Source organism: Sus scrofa, chromosome 13, assembly GCF_054392235.1.
Source record: "Sus scrofa isolate SSC_HxYL_T2T_F1_AM1 chromosome 13, Sscrofa_HxYL_maternal_Yorkshire_Landrace_v2.0, whole genome shotgun sequence".
Lineage (NCBI taxonomy): Eukaryota > Metazoa > Chordata > Mammalia > Artiodactyla > Suidae > Sus > Sus scrofa.
The window spans coordinates 30,359,368-30,377,404 of NC_139395.1; the positions used below are offsets into that span (position 1 = coordinate 30,359,368).

The window sequence follows — 18,037 nt, forward strand, 5'->3', positions numbered from 1 at the left end:
TTTATGGGAGAAAATGAAGGTACATCAATAAAGAGAAGGAATACACGTGTCTCCAAAGTAATCATGTGGTTTTTGGGAAGAAAAATCTACCCACATGAATGAAGGCAAAGGGAGCATCCCTAGAATGGTTCCCAGGATTCCTGTGAAGCATCTTGCAGGCTTTCTGGGAACCAGAAAGCCTTTGGTTTCTGTCTCTATCTGGTCCACATGATCACTTAGTTCTGCTGCTTTCTGCATATGTGCCTCTTTCACTTTGTGGAGTCAGTGGCCATTTAATTGCAATTTCTTTCCAGGATCACCTAGGCAGGAAAGATGGGTTTAATATCTGGATCCAGGAATATGGAATCAGGAGTGTGGCCAGGTGTTCTCAAGTACTGGAGCCAAAAACTATAAAAGTCCCCCAGAAATGAAACACTCTTCCACCTCCTTGAAGCAAGAGCTTTGTCTCTAGTCTCCACCACTGTTGAAACTTTCTTTCCCCCAAGCCCCTCCCCTCACTTTCACTGGTGCTCCCCCCACTTCTCCCAGATGGGCTCTGTTTGTTTTTACAGTCATACGACCAAACCCCAGTCCTTCCTCTACATCACTTCCTAGTTCCACTGTGCAGTGGAGATTTACGAGTCATTGGATGGCAATTTCACATTTCCTGGTGATGTCATCTAATTACCCAGATTGGGTCAGGTGACTTTCTCGTTCAGTCAGACTCAGGTTGAGGAGGTTACCTGGATAACTAAATCTGCACAGACATACCCTCTGTTGAGTAGGAGCTGTGGGAAGATGAGCTGGGCTATTAAGCTGGTGAAATGTATTACAGGCCTCTGTAATATCACATCCCTCTTTGATCTGCTTGCCATGCAGTATACTGTGTGTGTGTATAATATACATATAATTGAAGTATAGTTGATTTACATGTGTAATTTCTACTGTACAGCAAAATGACTCAGGTTTATACATATGTATATATATGTATATACATATATATGCATATACATACATGTATAAATATATATACATACACATATTTTTTCTATTATGACTTATGACAAGATATTGAATATGGTTCCCTTGGCTATAGAGTAAGATCTTGTTATTTATCCATCCTGTGTATTAGTTTGCCTCTGCTAATCCAGTCCATCCCTTCCCTACTACCCCTCCCACAAGTTTGTTCTCTATGTCTGTGAATCTGTTTTTAGGTTCATAGATATGTTGATTTGTATTGTATTTTGGATTCTACACATAAGTGATATATATTTGTCTTTGTCTAGCTTCACTTAGTATGATCATCTCTAGGTCCATCCACGTTGCTGCATGTGGCATGATTTCATTCTTTTTATGGCTGAGTGATAATCCATTGTGTATATGTACCACATCTTCTTAATCCATTCCTCTGTCAATGGACACTTAGGTTGTTTCCTTATCTTGGCCATTGTGAATAGTGCTACTTTGAACAGAGGGGTGCATATATCTTTTTAAATTATGCTTTTCTCTGGATATATGCCCAGGAATGGGATTGCTGGTTTGTATTCCATATATTTTAATAGTATTCATTATACTGCAAGTAATTTTAGTGTAAAATTATTGACCATATTTCTAGGATTATCCTTCAATTTCTTCCTGCTAAGAAGTACATTCACTGATGGAGACTGAGTAACTTAGACAAATGTGGGCAGTTTCAGTTGGCTATTCCATCATTACTGGTCATTGAAATTGTTTTAACCGTGGTACATTATCAGATGAGAATGATCTCCACACCAGGGAAAGAAGGTATTGTTCAATAGCAGGAACTGGAGCCCATGTCTGCATCTCACAGCAATTTTGTGCTCTTTTGAAGTGTTTACTGTCTCTATATTTATATTAATATACATGTATAATGGTTTCACTTAATCTCTCTTTCAGATGTGGTTCATTCCCAAGCCTTCTTCTTTGGAGATGAGAATTTTTAATCAAAAAGCCAACCCTAATTTTGCATTCTTCATACTTTAACCCATAGCTCTGCATCCTTACTAGCTGTGTATCCTTAGGGAAGTTGCCTAACCACAGTTTCTTCATCAGTAAAATGTGGATAACAACACTTCTTTCATGAGATTGTTCTGAGGATTCAGAGAGACAACACATGAAAGCCATGTGGTAGCAGGTATCAATAAATATTGCTACTGTGATCTCTATCCAGAGAGGTGGTTGTAGAAGCTGCCTCTGGTGACCAATCAAATTCCCATAACCCCATCCCTGGCTCATCTCTGATTTCAGCTGCAACTGACCAAGCACTGATAGCAACTTACTTGGGGTTAACTCTGTGTCTCTCCACTTTCTGCCCCAGGCCCTTTTCTGGTGCCAGAAGGGCTCATAAGCCCATGTTCAAACACAGCTTGAAGGTACTGAGGCTGATAATTCCCTAGAGGGCAAGTCTTACCTAGTGGGGAACAGAGGCCAGTCCACAAATGCACCAGCCTCTCATCTTTTAGTGGGTAATTCTTGGTGTCATTTTGAATGCTTCTCAGAAGTCTCAGAAAAATCCAGTGCTTTTTGCTTCATAGCATACATCTCAATAATACACAGTTATGTAGATTTTTTTTCTTATTTTCTTCCTCAGTCTCACGTTTTCTTCCCTCCCAGTTTTGTAACTACCGTCCTCCTCCCCCCAAACAAACAACCAGTCCTTGCCTTAGAATCTGTTTTAGAGAAAGTCCAAACTAAGATAGTGTAGTAGTAGAGTAGTTGAAAGCGTGGATTATGGAGTCTCTTGTCTGGATCTGAATCTCAACTCACCTGCTTAGTAGTTATATTACCTTACATTTTTAAGTTGCCTCATTTCTTTCTGCCACAGTTTCCTTGCCTATAAAATGCAGATAATAGTAGGAACTACCTCCTTGTATTGCTATGAGTAATGCATTGCTATGAGTTATTGCAGTGCAAATATGAAACACTAGGAACATGTCTGATAGGTGGTGAGTGCAAGTAGGTCTCACTGCCTCCTCCCAGCGCTCATTCATTTCCGTCTCTAAATCTTAGCATTTCTGATTCCATTCTTCCTCGTTATAGGTTTTCTTAGCCTCCTCCTGCCCCTTTCTTTCTTTTCCTTTTGATTGCTAGTGCTGACTGAGTAGATCAAATAGCAAGTGTTCCCTGAGCTCTCATACTTTCTGGAAGCATGTAAGAGGGCCCTTCCTTTGTGCCAGGCCCTGCCCCCCTCTCCGCTGGCAGACACCAGAGGATGCTGCCAGCTCTTGGTTAGTCAGAGTCTCTTTATCCAGACCCATTGCTCTTCTCTGGCTGCTTGCTTCAGGGCCATTAGATATTCCCTGGCATTGCTCTCAGAGGGTGTGCCAAGGAGGGAAAAGATAGTGGAACTGGTATTGGCCAATTATGGGGTGAAGAAAATCAGGATTTGGGGATCACTGGGCTTCAGTTTTCTGAGCCATCTTGAACCTCCAGTGCAGTGGATAATTCTCAATCAGCCTTCAATGGCAAATTGAGATCTAATTCAGATATAATCAAATACTCAGATCTTAAGTGTTCAATCTGATGAGTTTTGGCAAATGTATGCATTCATGTAATAACCCTCCAAAATAAGATGGCAAGGCTTTCTATCACCCTAGAAAATTCTATATTCCCATTTCCAATCAATTCTCCTCCACTCCCTTAGCAACTGCTTTATTTCAACTACTACATATATTTTCCTCATCTTGGACTTCACATATATGAAATCACACAAAAGTTTTCTTCCATTCTTAGTCTTTTATTTGGCATGATCTTGTGATTCATCCATGTAATTGTATGTATCACTGGGTAGTATTCTATTGTATGAATATATCCTTTGTTTAAATCCATTTTCTGTTGATACACATTTTGAATACAGATGTCATAGTCATTCTTACAAACACAGTTTTGGGTCAAAATATTTTCTTTGGAGTAAATAGCTGGGTGTGGAACTTCTGGGTCTTAAAATAAAAGTATGTTTAATTTTATAAGAAATTAAATAAAGTTGTCACTGGTATTAGTTTCAGTCATTCTGGTGGCCGTGAACTGGTATCTTATTGTAGCTTTATTTATTATCATTTTCCTTATGATTAATGATTTTGAACACCTTCTATCATACTTACCCATTATGCCACTATCTATGTTCGTGTACTGTACTTTCAAGTCCTTAATGATATTTTATTCAAGCCAATTTCACCCATATTTTTGAGGTCCTGCTCAGTTGTTCAAAAGGAAAATGTAAGTACCTAGGGTCCTATGGCAAACACAGAGATGTTCAGGGAGTCCTTCACATGACAGCACTTTTTGCAACTTACTTTCCCAGAGCATATCAGCCATGTTCTGGAGCTCTGTCCCTGAAAACTTTATTTTGCTCTATGTGCAGGGCAGGGGCTTAATATTTCCAGGAGCAGCCCTCAGCCAATGACAAATGGGAATTGGAGATTAAATAACCAGCTCCCATGCACTTTGGGTAAAATAACTCTGAAACATGGTCTGTAGTCTTTCCTAGAGACCCTCAATGAAATTGAGCCTTTGTTCTCTATAGTAATAACTTTTTCAGTGATGCAGATTTCTTGACTCCTCCCTTCTCTGTCACATTTCCCATTCTATTGCTGATTTTCTCTACCATCACTTCCGAAATGAACTCCTTGTGCTCAAGTTCTTGAATTGGATTCCTCTTCTGGGGAAACACAGCTGAGACACATTTCCCCAAAGATACATGTTAGGACATAAGAATTGTATGTAAGACTAAGAGATTTGATGATATACTGATGGAGTGATGACATTTATTTCCTGGGTAGCCAAACAAATGAAAGGACCAGATGAATATGACAGAAAATCAGTAATGTTGGTGCCTAGTAGAAGAAAAAGTCCCTATGGTCTGGTGACTAAGGGTTGAAATGGGTTTTCCAGAAAAATTAGAGTCTGGAAGGATCACTGAACTGTGAGCTGAGAGGAAGAGAAGACATTCTAGGGAGAAAAGTGGGTTATGACAATGGTATGGTTGTGTTGCCAAAACTTGACCTCTGTCCTCCATTGCCAAATAGAAACAGAGACTGAGTTTTGGGTAAAGGAAGAAAGAAGAGCTTTTATTTCTTTGCCAGGTAAAGCTGGCCACAGCAGCCTAATGCCCTTAAGACTGTGCCCTCCCTTGGGAGAGAATAGGAGGTGGTCTTATAGTTTTGGAGTGGAATATAGGGCTACAGATAAGGATCAGGACAGATGCAAGCTTGCATTCTTCTTCAAAGCTGGTGTTTCGTGGCCCTGGGACTGGTTCTGATGGAGATGATAGCACTGTAACCTTCATTCTAGAATGCAGAATGCTTCATCAAGTAGTTGACATCTTCCATTTGGTGGGGTTTTAGTTCTGTAGGAGAGCCCAAAGATATTGTTATGTGTACCCCTTGAGCAGGAACCAGAACCCTGCCCCAAGCCTGCGCTATTGTTTCTTCACTGCGCATCCCTGATCTCTGCACCCCTCCCTTCCCTGATAGCAACTGTTTGAACCTGCCTTTGTAACTCAGGGAAGGTCAAGGAGGCTGGATGAAGCCTATTTCCTACAGACAAGAAATGGGGAACACAGAAAGGCTTTTGTGCTCAGGAGCTTCAGGGGGCCCTGCTTGGTTTCAGTCATATAAATCATAGATGTAAAGTCTTCCTGGATCTTGAGATATATGGAAACAGACAAAAAATAATACTTGGAAGGTTGGTTAGGATCAAATGAAAAGTAATCTCAAATGAAGGACTAGGACATTTGGACTTTGTCTCATAGAGAGTGGAGAGTATTTAAACTTTTTTTTTTTTCCAGCAGGGAATAACACAATAAAGCAGATTTCTAGTATGCAAACCAATCTAGTGTCATCATGGACAATCAAGGTTCAAGGTAGAAGGTTCTTGATGTAGTTTTAATGACTCTGTTATAAACTGATAAAACCCTAAAAATGCATAGTGTTAATGGGAATGGAAAGGGCAACATCAATACAAGACCTACTGAAAAGATTCAATAGAATTTGGTGACACGGATGATGGAAGTCAGAGGCCAGATAGTCAATGTTATTCTAAGGCTTCATGGCAGCTGGTTTCAAATATTGTCGGAGTATTAACAGGATATATATGTGTGTGTGTGTGTGTGTGTGTGTGTGTGTGTGTGTGTGTGTGTGTGTGTGTGTGTGTGTATACCCACACACATATATATAACAAAATTTTAGAGTAAAACAATTCATTTAATTTTATACACAGTAATTTCAACTTTTTGGTCCCTTTGAGTTGATTAATAGTTATACCTTTATATTCAGCAGCTATTTTAAGATCTGTGACTAGAATTAAGGAGAGAGTTGGTACAATAAATACCACTCTCAAATCATATCTGAGAATCATCTTTTTAGGAGGAATACTTAAGACTTAGACCATGTTTGAGGTCACAAAGGAGGAAAGTTAAAAGGGTGAAGAACAGGACTGAGAATTAAGCCCTGGCAATCGATCTCATTTAGGTCAATCAAAGAGAAAGAAGGGAGTGAGAGATGAGGTACAGCCAGAAGTGTTCTAGAGTCAACCGGAAAGATGATTGCAATGATGAGGGGGTAATCTTGGTTAGAGGTTTCAAAAGTCAAACTGTTAGAGGCTCCAAGGAGGATGAACACTCCTTGGAGCTATAGAAAAGGCAGCACATGATCTTGACCTCATTAAGCTCTCTGCCTAGTTAGCTGAAATTTATGTAGAAAGGAAATCATACAAAACAACCATAGCATGCTACAGTGTTTGAGTCACACTGCCAGAGCAAGGGGTCAGCACAAGCCACAGGCATCAGGGATGGGACCACATCCAGGTGTAATTTGCCCATGAGATTTGCAACAGAAGGAGAGAAAGGAATGTGCAGGAGGAAGACCCAGTGAATAAAATCATTGCACAGAGACTGATGTTATTTAGGAACACAAATGAAGTAAGAGATGAGGATATTTACAAACTTACATAGGCATACACTGCTGCCTTCTCCAAAAATTTAAAAATCCCTGAGCTAATTTAATGTAAAAACAGATAAAGAACCTAAACATGTCTAGTCTCAGAGGAGACTCTAGAATAACTGAGCTAGTGGGCATGATTAATTTTAGTGACCACAAATGAAGAGCAGAAACCAGAATATTTTTGGGGACCAAAGATAGCTTCATGGGTGGGTTTGTTTAGTCTTTGAATTGACTGTGTATGTGGTTAAAAATAACAGGGCTTTTTTACATAAATACAGAGCTTCCATACCCAGAACCAAGCATAAATGTCCTAATTTTATAAAATTCACTACTCCTCCAGCACAGGTTTGTTCTAAGGAGGCATGCAATAATCTGTGCATTCGTGCTGCTGCACCTGTCCATATCATTGAACTATTTGTTACTGGACATCAGTTGTGTGCCTAATGCACAGTGAGGCCAAACAAATGGAAATGTCAGAGTTTGAAGCAAAGAGAGATTTATTGCAGGGCCATGCAAAGAGATAGGTGACTCATGCCCAATAAACCTTGAACTCCTCGAATGGTTTCAGCAAAGCATTTTTTTTTTTATTTGTTTGTAGGGCCATACGTTTGACATATGGAGGTTCCCAGGCTAGAGGTCAAATCGGAGCTGCAGCTGCCAGTCTACACCACAGCCATAGAAATGCCAGATCAGAGCCACGTGTGACCTACACCACAGCTCATGGCAACGCGAGGGTCTTAACCCACTGAGTGAGGCCAGGGATCGAACGCACATCCTCCTGGATATTAGTTGGGTTTGTTACTGAGCCACAAGGGGAACTCCTCAGAAAAGGAGAAACGAGGTTAGTTGTTGCAATCTTCTTGGTATCAAAAACTTTGACTTTGTTCTTGCTGCTATCTACTCACATCCACATAGGTTAGGTCATGGTATTCTTGTAAACCCCCAACAAGACAATATTATTCCCTATTCTGTAATGTTTTGTTTGTTTGTTTGCTTTTTTAGTGATTGCATTTGTGGCATATTGGAAGTTCCCAGGCTGGTGGTGAATCAGAGCTGCAGCTGCAGGCCTTCACCACAGCCACAGCAATGCCAGATCCAAGTTGTATCTGTAAACTACACTGCAGCTTAAGGCAATGCCAGATCATTAACTCACTGAGAGAGGCCAGGGATCGAAACATGCATCCTCATGGATACTAGTCTGACTCTTAACCCACTGGGCCACAAAAGGAACTCCCTGTTCTGCAACTTTTTATCTCTATATGAATGGACTCTAAAAGGTCAGATCCCTGAAAATAGGCTATCCTATATATTTCAAGCTATAGGCCACATTCTTCCACAAAAGTACAGAGCCAACATAGCTATGCACAGGCAGCAGAGCACAAAGGTTAAAGCAAAAGGAATATCTAATATGAAGTCAGACTTGTTCTTCCCTATTACATATTGAACACTTGGATAGGACACATGGTTAGAGTGATGACGGGGATGAGCATGGAGACAGATAGTTAAAGAAATTTGTCTATCTCAACAAGGCTCATTGCTTCTCCAATTTTTGGTTTAAATATTTTAAATTGGCTAGAAGTAAGTCACTGATTTAAACTTTCATTGACCTCAGTATTTTGAGACTATTGTGAGAGAAACATGTCTGACATGTACCTAGAATTGCTGAGATCCCTATTTTCTTTGGTTATTTTAAGATGCCCAAACCTGTTTACAAAAGTCATTCCTCTAAGTATCTAATAGCATAAGAATCTAGCCCAGTAGGAAACACAATCTCGGATAAAAGTTTCTTCCCTACTATGTTTCCTGAATATAATGGCAATGAGATTAGCACATTTCCCAGTGATTGAGTTGGCGTGTGCCCATAGATTTATAAATAGAATTTATTGTGAAAGTTACTGTGAGAGTTGGGTAAGTAGCTATTGCAATTTGATGATGGAAAATGTTCTCTGAAAAGCAAGTATTATATGCCTTATATGCAATGGCCATCTGAGGACAGAGAAGGATTGAAGACACAAGTGAGTTTTGTTTTCAGTTCCTTCTACCCCATATACAATTATGAGCGACTAGATATATTTAACATTTGGAAAATTGATATTTTCCTATTCCTCTATTTTTAATTACATTGGGCCAGTTGGGGGTAAATGATAATTTCATATCCTTCATCATTTTGCTGTTCTTAGGTAGTGGAATGGTGACATGTGGAATGTTTTCTGCTAATTTCTCCCACAGGAGAGCAATAGACTCATGGAACTTGAAGACTATTTAGAGTCAGGAGCCAACCTGTGCCTCAATCCAACCCTTGTAAACTAAGATATTTGTTTACTGCGTTCAGATAAAACTGATGGTGAATTTCTAAGGTGAACCTTGTGATGAAAGGATGTAATTGAAAATATCACCACTGCTGTCACCACTAAAGCATATCTCATTTCTGAATGATGGAGTTACATCCTACAACTAGAAAAAACTGTTTTCAATTAATTTCAATGAGCCTTTGTGCTTTGTGATCCAGTCAAATTCTAATAGTGAGAAAACAATTTTAGCCTAATTGGAACAGCATTTTATGCCCCCTCTTAAGAAATCAGCCATTTCCTTTAACCAGTAAAGTTCTGTGACGTGATCATACATGAGAATGTACACTGCTCTGTATAGGTGACTTGGGTTTTATACACAGCTGTCTTTACATTGCACTTCTTTCTTCTTGATAGTCCAGCTCCACAGTGAGAGCCTATCAAACCAGTAAGTCACGAGTGACCATGAGCCCTGGCTTCAGCTCCCAGTGGAACAGCAGCCAACCCGCCTGGAATACATACTCCTTTCCAAGAGCAAGCTTGCACTATCAGACCCATGCCACGTATACCTATTGTACTGGACACCCTGCTGTAAGTACTCCCATTTTTCTGTCTTCAGTACATTAGATGTTATAGGCAGGTACATTTTGAGTCTAGAGTTAGTATCTCTCTGTTAAGTGTGTGATTTTTCCAATGTTATAACTATTCTAATGCAAGAGATTGCTACTCTTAAGTAAAAGAGATGGGCAATGGAGAATGTCTTATATGTTTAAATGACATGCTTGGATGATCTTTGCTGAAAATTGATGTCTTATTTAAAGTTATTTCTAAGTGAAATACGTTGGCAGAATTTTCAGAGTGGTGTTTGTGTGGAGGCTGAATGTATGTATGTCTCTGGCTTTATTTTCTGGCATCCTCATGGCTCTTGCTTATGAATTTAGTTGGTCGTTTTTGCACGGGAGAAGGTGTCCTTCAGAGTGGCATGGAAAAGTCAATGGAGCCTATGGGCTCTTTCACCAATGGCCTCGTCGATATAGTTAAACAGATATTAGCATGTAGATATAAATTCATCAGTAGGGTATTTCCAGTTACCAATGCAGAGAATGCCCAAGCTTTTGGCATAGATGACCCAAAGGGCAAGAGAAAGAAACATTTAGTAGCAAGAAATAAGCTTATGGAATTTGAGAATCTTTTAGAACAGGGTACCTGTTTCTGTCATTGTTTGCTGTGTCTCAATCCAATTCTCATACACTAAGATTTTTGTTGTAAATTACACTTGCAGGCTTGGAAAAATTATGATGAATGTTAATTAAGAAGACATCTGTTTTCTGCTAAAAATATAAACACAAGACACCTGGGTAATGAGAGGCCTTTAAAATAAGTAGAAATCTATCCTGTGTTAATGGATTGGAAGAATTATTTCTGTTAGTTTATCCATATTACCCAAAGCAATCTGCAGGTTTGATGGAATCCCCATTAAAATACTCATGATATTTTTTACAGAATTAAATTAATAATCCTAAAATTTATATGAAACTATAAAAGACTCTGAATAGCCAAAGTAATCTGGGGTGTAAAGAACAAAGCTAGAGGGATCACACTGTAACAGACATACAACAAAGCTATGGTCATCAAAACAGTATGGTACTAGCAGCAAAACAGACACATAGCTGAATGGAACAGAATAGAAAGCCCAGAAATAAATAAATCCATGCACCAGTGGTCACTTAATCTATGATAAAGGAGGAAATAATATACAATGGTGAAAAGATAGTCTATTCAATAAGTAGTACTAGGAAAACTAGACAACTACATCCAAAGAATCAAATTGGACTTCTTTCTCACACCATATACAAAAAATAAACTCAAAATTAAGTTTTGGAGTAAGGCTTAAATGTGGTACCTGAAATCATAAAAATCCTAGAAGAAAACATAGGCAGTAAGCTTTTTTACATGGGTCTTAGCAATATTTTTTGGATATATCTCCTTAGCCAAGAGAAACAGAAGTGAAACTAAATAATTTTTGCACAGTGAAGGAAACTATCAACAAAGTGAAAAGACAACCTACTGAATGGAAAAGATATTTGCAAACTATGTCTGATACAGGGTAAATATTCAGTGTACGTAAACTCATATAACTCAATATTAAAAAGAACACAATTAAAAATGAGCAGAGGGGAGTTCCCATTGTAGTACAGCAGAAACAAATTCAACTAGTATCCATAAGGATGTGGGTTCAATCCCTGGCCATGCTCAGTGGGTCAGAGATCCAGCATTGCTGTAAGCTGTGGTGTAGGTTGTAGACATGGTTTGGGTCCCATATTGCCATGGCTGTGGCATAGGTCAGCAACTGTAGCTCCCTAGCCTGGGAACTTCCATATGCCACAGGTGTGGTCCTAAAAAGAAAAAAACAAATTGACAGAGGACCTAAATGGACATATTTCTAAAGAACACTTAAAAATGGCCAACTAGTACATGAAAAGGTATTTAACTCCACTAATAATCACAGAAATGCAACGTAAAACCACAATGAGATACCACCTCACAGCTGTCAGAATGACTACCATCAAAAGTAAAAAAATAGCAGGTGTTGGCAAGAACATGGAGAAAATTAAACCCTCCTGAGCTGTTGGTGGAAATGTAAATTGGTGAAAAAGGTATGGCAGTTCCTCAAAAAAATTAAAAATAAAACTGCCATATGATCCAGCAATACCACACTTGAGTACTTCTTTGAAGAAAAGGAAAATACTATTTTGAAAAGATATATGCTCTCTAACATTTATTTCAACCTTATTTACAATAGCCAAGATATGGAACTAACACAAGTCACTAACCACTGAATGTATACAGAAGATGTGATATATATATTTATGCAATGGATTATTACCCATCCATAAAAAATGAAATTTTGTCATTTGTGACAATGTATCTGTACCTAGAGGGTATCAGGTTTAATGAAAGAAGTCACACAGAAAGACAAATACTATATGTTTTCACTTATATGTGGAATCTAGAAAATAAAATAAAATATAACAAACACATAAAATAGAAATAGGCTCACCAATACAGAGAACTAAGAGGTGTCTCCCAAAGGGGGAGGGGTTTTGGAAGACGGACAAGGTAACTTAAGGGAATTAAGAGGTATAAACTGCTAAGTATACAAGAAATAATTTACAAGAACATAATATACAGCACAGGGAATGTAGACAATATTTTATAATAACTTTATTGGAGAATTATCTATTAATTCACTATGTTGTACACCTAAAACATATAATATTGCAAGTTATAAATTCATTTAAAATTCAATAAAAATTAGGAAAAATAAGAGTTCCTGTGGTGGCGCGGTGGTTAACGAATCCAAGAACCATGAGGTTGCAGGTTCGATCCCTGGCCTTGCTCAGTGGGTTAATGATCCGCATTGCCGTGAGCTGTGGTGTAGTTTGCAGATGTGGCTTGGATCTGGCATTGCTGTGGCTCTGGCATAGGCTGGTGGTACAGCTCTGATTAGACCCCTAGCCTGGGAACCTCCATATGCCATGGGAGCGGCCCTAGAAAAGACAAAAAGACAAAAAAAAAAAAAAAAAAAAAAAAAGAAAGAAAAATAATAAAGTCATACATGCTTCTCATAGCAACTCCTCTAACTGTCAGTTAACATGGATGTGGATTCCTCAATATTCAGAAGATGCATTGTGACTTCTGTACTTTGACTCTTTTACATTTCAAGGTGATAGAAAATGTCCCAAGCTTATAAATTGAGATAATTTGTATCCAATATCATGACCTTAAGAGAAGACTCAAGGAATTGACTTATTATGTAAATTGATATAACTTTGTTAAGAGGTGATTTGGAAAGAACTGTCAAAATTGAAATTGCACATACTTTGACTCCATAATTAAACTCTTGGTATGTAATTGGACATGTGCAAGATATACACCTAAAGATGATGCTAGCAACATTTTTACAAGTACTTGGGAAAAGAACCTACACAACTCTCATTCATCTTCATTCATACATTCTTTCAAAAATATATAAAGCATGATTAAGCATTTAATCATTGAATTCATTCCAACATTCTTTTGCGTGAAAGAGACACAGGAGTGGAAAAGACCAGGCCTTGTTCTCAGGAAGCTTCCACTAGGGAACAGGGAAGCTGGCAATTACATAAATAAACATATGAATAAATAAAAAGATGCAACCAACCTGAAAAACACGCAGCAGTGTTAAATGTTATGCAGAGACTCCAGAAAGGTTGAAATGGCAGAAAAGGACCAGCTGGCGGCTTGGGTTGTCGGGTCAGTCAAGTCCCCACTCAGGAGGCCAGCTTTCATCTCAGATCTGAACGAAACAAGAGCTATAACTATGCAGAGAACAGGAGAGCAGGCCAAGCAGAGGTAACCCTGCAAAGGACCTGAAGCAGGATTGGGCCTGAATCTTCTCCATCATCCGGAGGGAGTGCCAATGTGTCCAGAGCTTGGTCTGGGAGGATGAAAGAATAGGTCAGAAAGAAAAGCAGAGGCCAGGACATGTAGTTCTTTGTAAAGCAAAGGAAGAAATTTGCATTTTCTTTAAGTATGATGGGAAACCCTTGGAGTGTTTTAAGCAAGGAAATTACATGACATTGTTTTAAGACTCATTCTAGCAGCTGAGTGAAAGATTTCTGATAAAGGAACAAGTAGGAAATCAGAGAATAAAGTTAGGATAGTATTACATATACTCCCACACAAACATGTGTGTGCATGTCTGTGTACTTGGGGAGAGGGGTTACTTCTGTAGAAAGGAGTTGAAATTCCCCAATAAGAGGATGATATTTTCTCATATATCCTTTGATTTGCTTGATTTTCAAAAGATATGCAAGTTGTTTTCATAATAATAAAAGACAAATTGTATATATATTCCATAGTTTTTTTTAGTAGCCAGTTTCATATCTAAAATGTCTCATTAAGAATTCCCTGGTGGCTCAGCAAGTTAAGTATCTGGCCTTGTCTGTGCTGTGGTGCTGGTTTGATCCCTGGCCAGGGAATTTCTGTATGCCATGGGCACAGCCAAAAGATAAAATAAAATAATATATCTCATTAGCTTTTTGCTTCTGACTTTGTCAAACCAGATTATGATGCATTATAATTTAATGAAATATTTCAATTCATATTCTTATGGGCCTCAAGGCCATCTCTGAGTAGTGAGCACTTAATATTTCTCAAGCTCTGTTCTGCTACACACCTTTATGTATATTATATATGTATCTATAGTCACAAGAACCCTAGGAGACAGGTACTATTATTATCATCATTGTAAAGATCAGTGAAATAAGGGCTTAGAAAAGTCAACATGTTGCCCAAAGTTACACAGCTAGTAATAGGGCCAGGGATTCAAACACTGGCAATCTGGTCTCAAACCAGAATTCTTAACCATTGTTTTATATATATTATATACCTTGCTGTTGAGTCCCTGTGTCTTTATTTACACATTGAGAGCAAATCCAGGATTGTACCTCCAGATAGAACTCTTTTTAATCGTTAAGTTAAAAGTGCCTGTTACTCCTAGAGAAGTACTTGTACTTATAAGATACTCGATTTTATGTCTCGGGGTTGGAAATAAAGAAAAGGCGCTCTTCTGTTTTGGAAACCACTGGGATAATTACAGGATGTCTAGCCACTTTTTGTGCTTTAAAATCCAGAAATGGATACTTTCTTTTGTTGCACCACTGAGAGTAAAGTGAGTCAAGTAGAAGCAAAAGATTAGAAACAACTTAAAAAATGGTCATGGGTGTTGTACTTCTGATTTCAAGGATACTCACTTTGAAAGCCTACTTGACATTCTTCTATTATTTCAACATTTAAATTTTTATTTCACATTTCCCCCCTATGCCTGATCCCATGACACTGAACTCTTGACTCTAAGATCAGTGCCCATGAAGCTGTCCTGCCACCTTATAAAAGAAACGATATCATCTGATAATAAATAAATATACCAGATGTCCAGCATAGAGAGATTTTGAGAGCTGGCTTATGACAACACCGTACAAAAATGTTGAATGCCTCATACCTTTTACTTGGGTCCTTATGACAGGCCAAAATACTAGAGAAATAATTCAGGCTCCAAAATGTGAGAGTAAATTCTGTAGTTGCCATGCGGTATAAGTCCCACAGAGTTTTTGTGGTTAAAACCACAGAAACGGAATTCTCATCTGGATAGATGGCCAGTGGTCTTCTTGAGTCACATAATTTAGTAGCCTTTAAGGAAGCTGTAAATGTTCTGCCTGCCCTGGGAGAGTCTGGCCCTTTTTCCTAAGCTATTTGTTTGAAGATTTCCAGTCCTTTTGTTTCCTGGAGTTATAAGGGTATCAGCCCACATGGTGTGTGTGTTTTTAGGAGATGTGACTCAAGAGGCTCCCTCCTGCTTCTATTCTTTTGCTACTATAGAATCCTGGTAGCCCACAAGGGTCTGGTTAGTTAATTTGCCATCAATCGCCTATAGAAATCTTCGAATACTGTTAGGCCTTGCCCAGACCAGGTAAGCCCTATTGTAAATCACTGGATTCATTTCCTATGGCTTCTCTAACAAATTATCATAAACTGGGGGGCTTAACCAATGCGCATTTATTCTCTTACAGTTCTGGCGGCTGGAAGTCTGAAATGGGTTTCCCTGAACTGAAGACGGGTGTTAGCAGGGCCGTGCTCCCTGAAGAGCCTCTAGGGGAGAATATATTACTTGCCTTTTCCAGCTTCTAGAATTGCATTCCTCGCATATCTTGACTCATGAGCCCTTTCCCCATCTTTAAGGCCAACCTCATAGCATCTTCAAACCTATGTCTGCTTCATCTTCATACTGCCTTCTCTGTAGTCAACTCTCCCTGCTTCTCTCTTATAAGGATACTTGTGATTACATGTTAAGGGCCCACCCAAATAATACAGGAAAATATCCCTACCCAAAGATCCGTCACAATGGCATCTGCAAAGTTGTCTTGGTATATAAAGTAACCCTTGCTGGTTCTAGGGATTAGGTTGTGAAAATCTGGGTGCACTATTATTCATCTATCACAATAATATTACCCAGTGACCTGATGGCTAATTCTGAGCCATTAGGTAATTACTCAGGGCTTCCTGAGAGTGGTGAGACTTTTCATTGAGGGAAATAATGTAAGGGGGTTTTTTTGAGGGGTAGAACTTCTATGGCAATAAAATTATTGACATATGCTTGATTGTTCTGAATCCACTATTTTCCAGTTGTAAAATGGAATGACGACCACTCCTATATATATATCTTAAAAGAAAATATGATGTCAAGGTGACTAAAACTCCACTAATATTTAACCTATTGCACTAGTGAATGCAAATGGAGAAAACATGTCTAGATATCTAGGATGGCCTCTTCAACTTGGGCTACGAAGCGGCCAAAAAATGCTGTTCAAAATATTCAAGTTGTGCAATGGTGTAATTGGCAAGTCAAACATTAAATACAGCATACTCTTTATCTTCTAAGGAAGTTCATGATATATCCTGTAAATGTCTTACCTAGTCCTATTATTTGGAATACATTTTATTTGTAAAATTATTCTAATAATTTCCAAATACTATATTGACCAATGTGCTGATGTTGATCTTTCATTGGATACTTTTGTCAGCAGCTGAATGATAACCCTGTTTGCTTTTCGACTTGACACGGGGGACTGCATCAAATTTCCAGCAACTTCCTCTTAACTGATAGCCATTAAGTAACTGGTTTGGTGCTAGTCATAAAAGAAGGGGCTTCACTGGGCTGCCCTTCATGCTCGGAGCTCTCCAAGACCCCTGCCTCTACTCCTCGCTTTCACTTTTCTCTTCCCAAACATGCAATGGTGTCTTCATTTGGGGAATCCTGGGGAAATGGAGAGACAGAGCAGGGGAAACGGGAAGAGACTAAAAGTAGAGTGGGAGTATCTGACTCACTGTTGACACCAGGAGCCTGTGTGTTCTTTTCTTTCTCTAGTGAGGAAACACAGTCGGCTTCTGTCTCCCTTTAGGTCTCATCAGGAGACGCTTGTGCCACCCAAGAGGCAGTGACCATGTAGAACCCAGCTAGCAATGGAGACATAGCAGAAAGAGCTGTGGACTGGAGGTTTGGGATTGGCATATGCACGCTGTGGTATATGGAATAATTGGCCAACGGGAACCTGCTATATAGCACAGGGAACTCTACCCAATATTCTGTGAAAATACTTATGGGAAAATAATCTGAAAGAGAATGGATGTGTGTACATGTATAACTGAATCACTTCTCTTGTACAGCAGAAATTATCACAACCTTGTAATTCAACCATACTTTAATAAAACTTTAAAACTGGGCATTTGGGGTTAATAGATACAGACTATTGCCTTTGGAATGGATAAGCAAGGAGATCCTGCTGTGTAGCACTGGGAACTATTACTAGTCCCTTATAATGGAGCATGATAATGTGACAAAAAAGAATGTACACATGCATGTATAACTGGGTCACCTTGCTATACAGTAGAAAATTGACAGAACACTGCAAACCTGCTATAATGGAAAAAAATAAAAATTGTTATAAGAAAAAAAAAAAAGATAAATTAAAAAAAATTAGTTCATATAAAAAAGTTGTAAAACAGCCTCTAATATGGAATATCATATCAGAATAAAAGTGAACATATTAAAAAAAAGTAATAGGCACGTGCTCAAAGGTTGATGCTGCCTGAAGCTTCTGCTGAGGCCCTATCTCTTTCAAGAGAAGGGTATACAGGTAGGGGAGGAAAAGTGGGCATTCTAATGCAAGATTTCTGCTGAAAAAACTGCAAGGAGAAGGGTGTCAACCA

General features: G+C 38.8%; 1 protein-coding gene across 12 annotated transcripts in view; it reads left to right on the top strand.

The window, feature by feature from the left end:
* RBMS3 (RNA binding motif single stranded interacting protein 3) overlaps positions 1 to 18,037 on the top strand; it is a 1,488,242-nt gene that overhangs the window by 615,441 nt on the left and 854,764 nt on the right. For all 12 annotated transcript variants that reach the window (XR_014822551.1, XM_021069971.2, XM_084987319.1 and 9 more), the window contains exon 4: positions 9,644 to 9,817. Coding sequence is in view for 11 of the 12 variants with exons in the window: in XM_021069971.2 (XP_020925630.2) it covers positions 9,644 to 9,817 (174 nt within the window). In the remaining variant the exon portion in view is untranslated. The remainder of the gene's footprint in view (positions 1 to 9,643; positions 9,818 to 18,037) is intronic.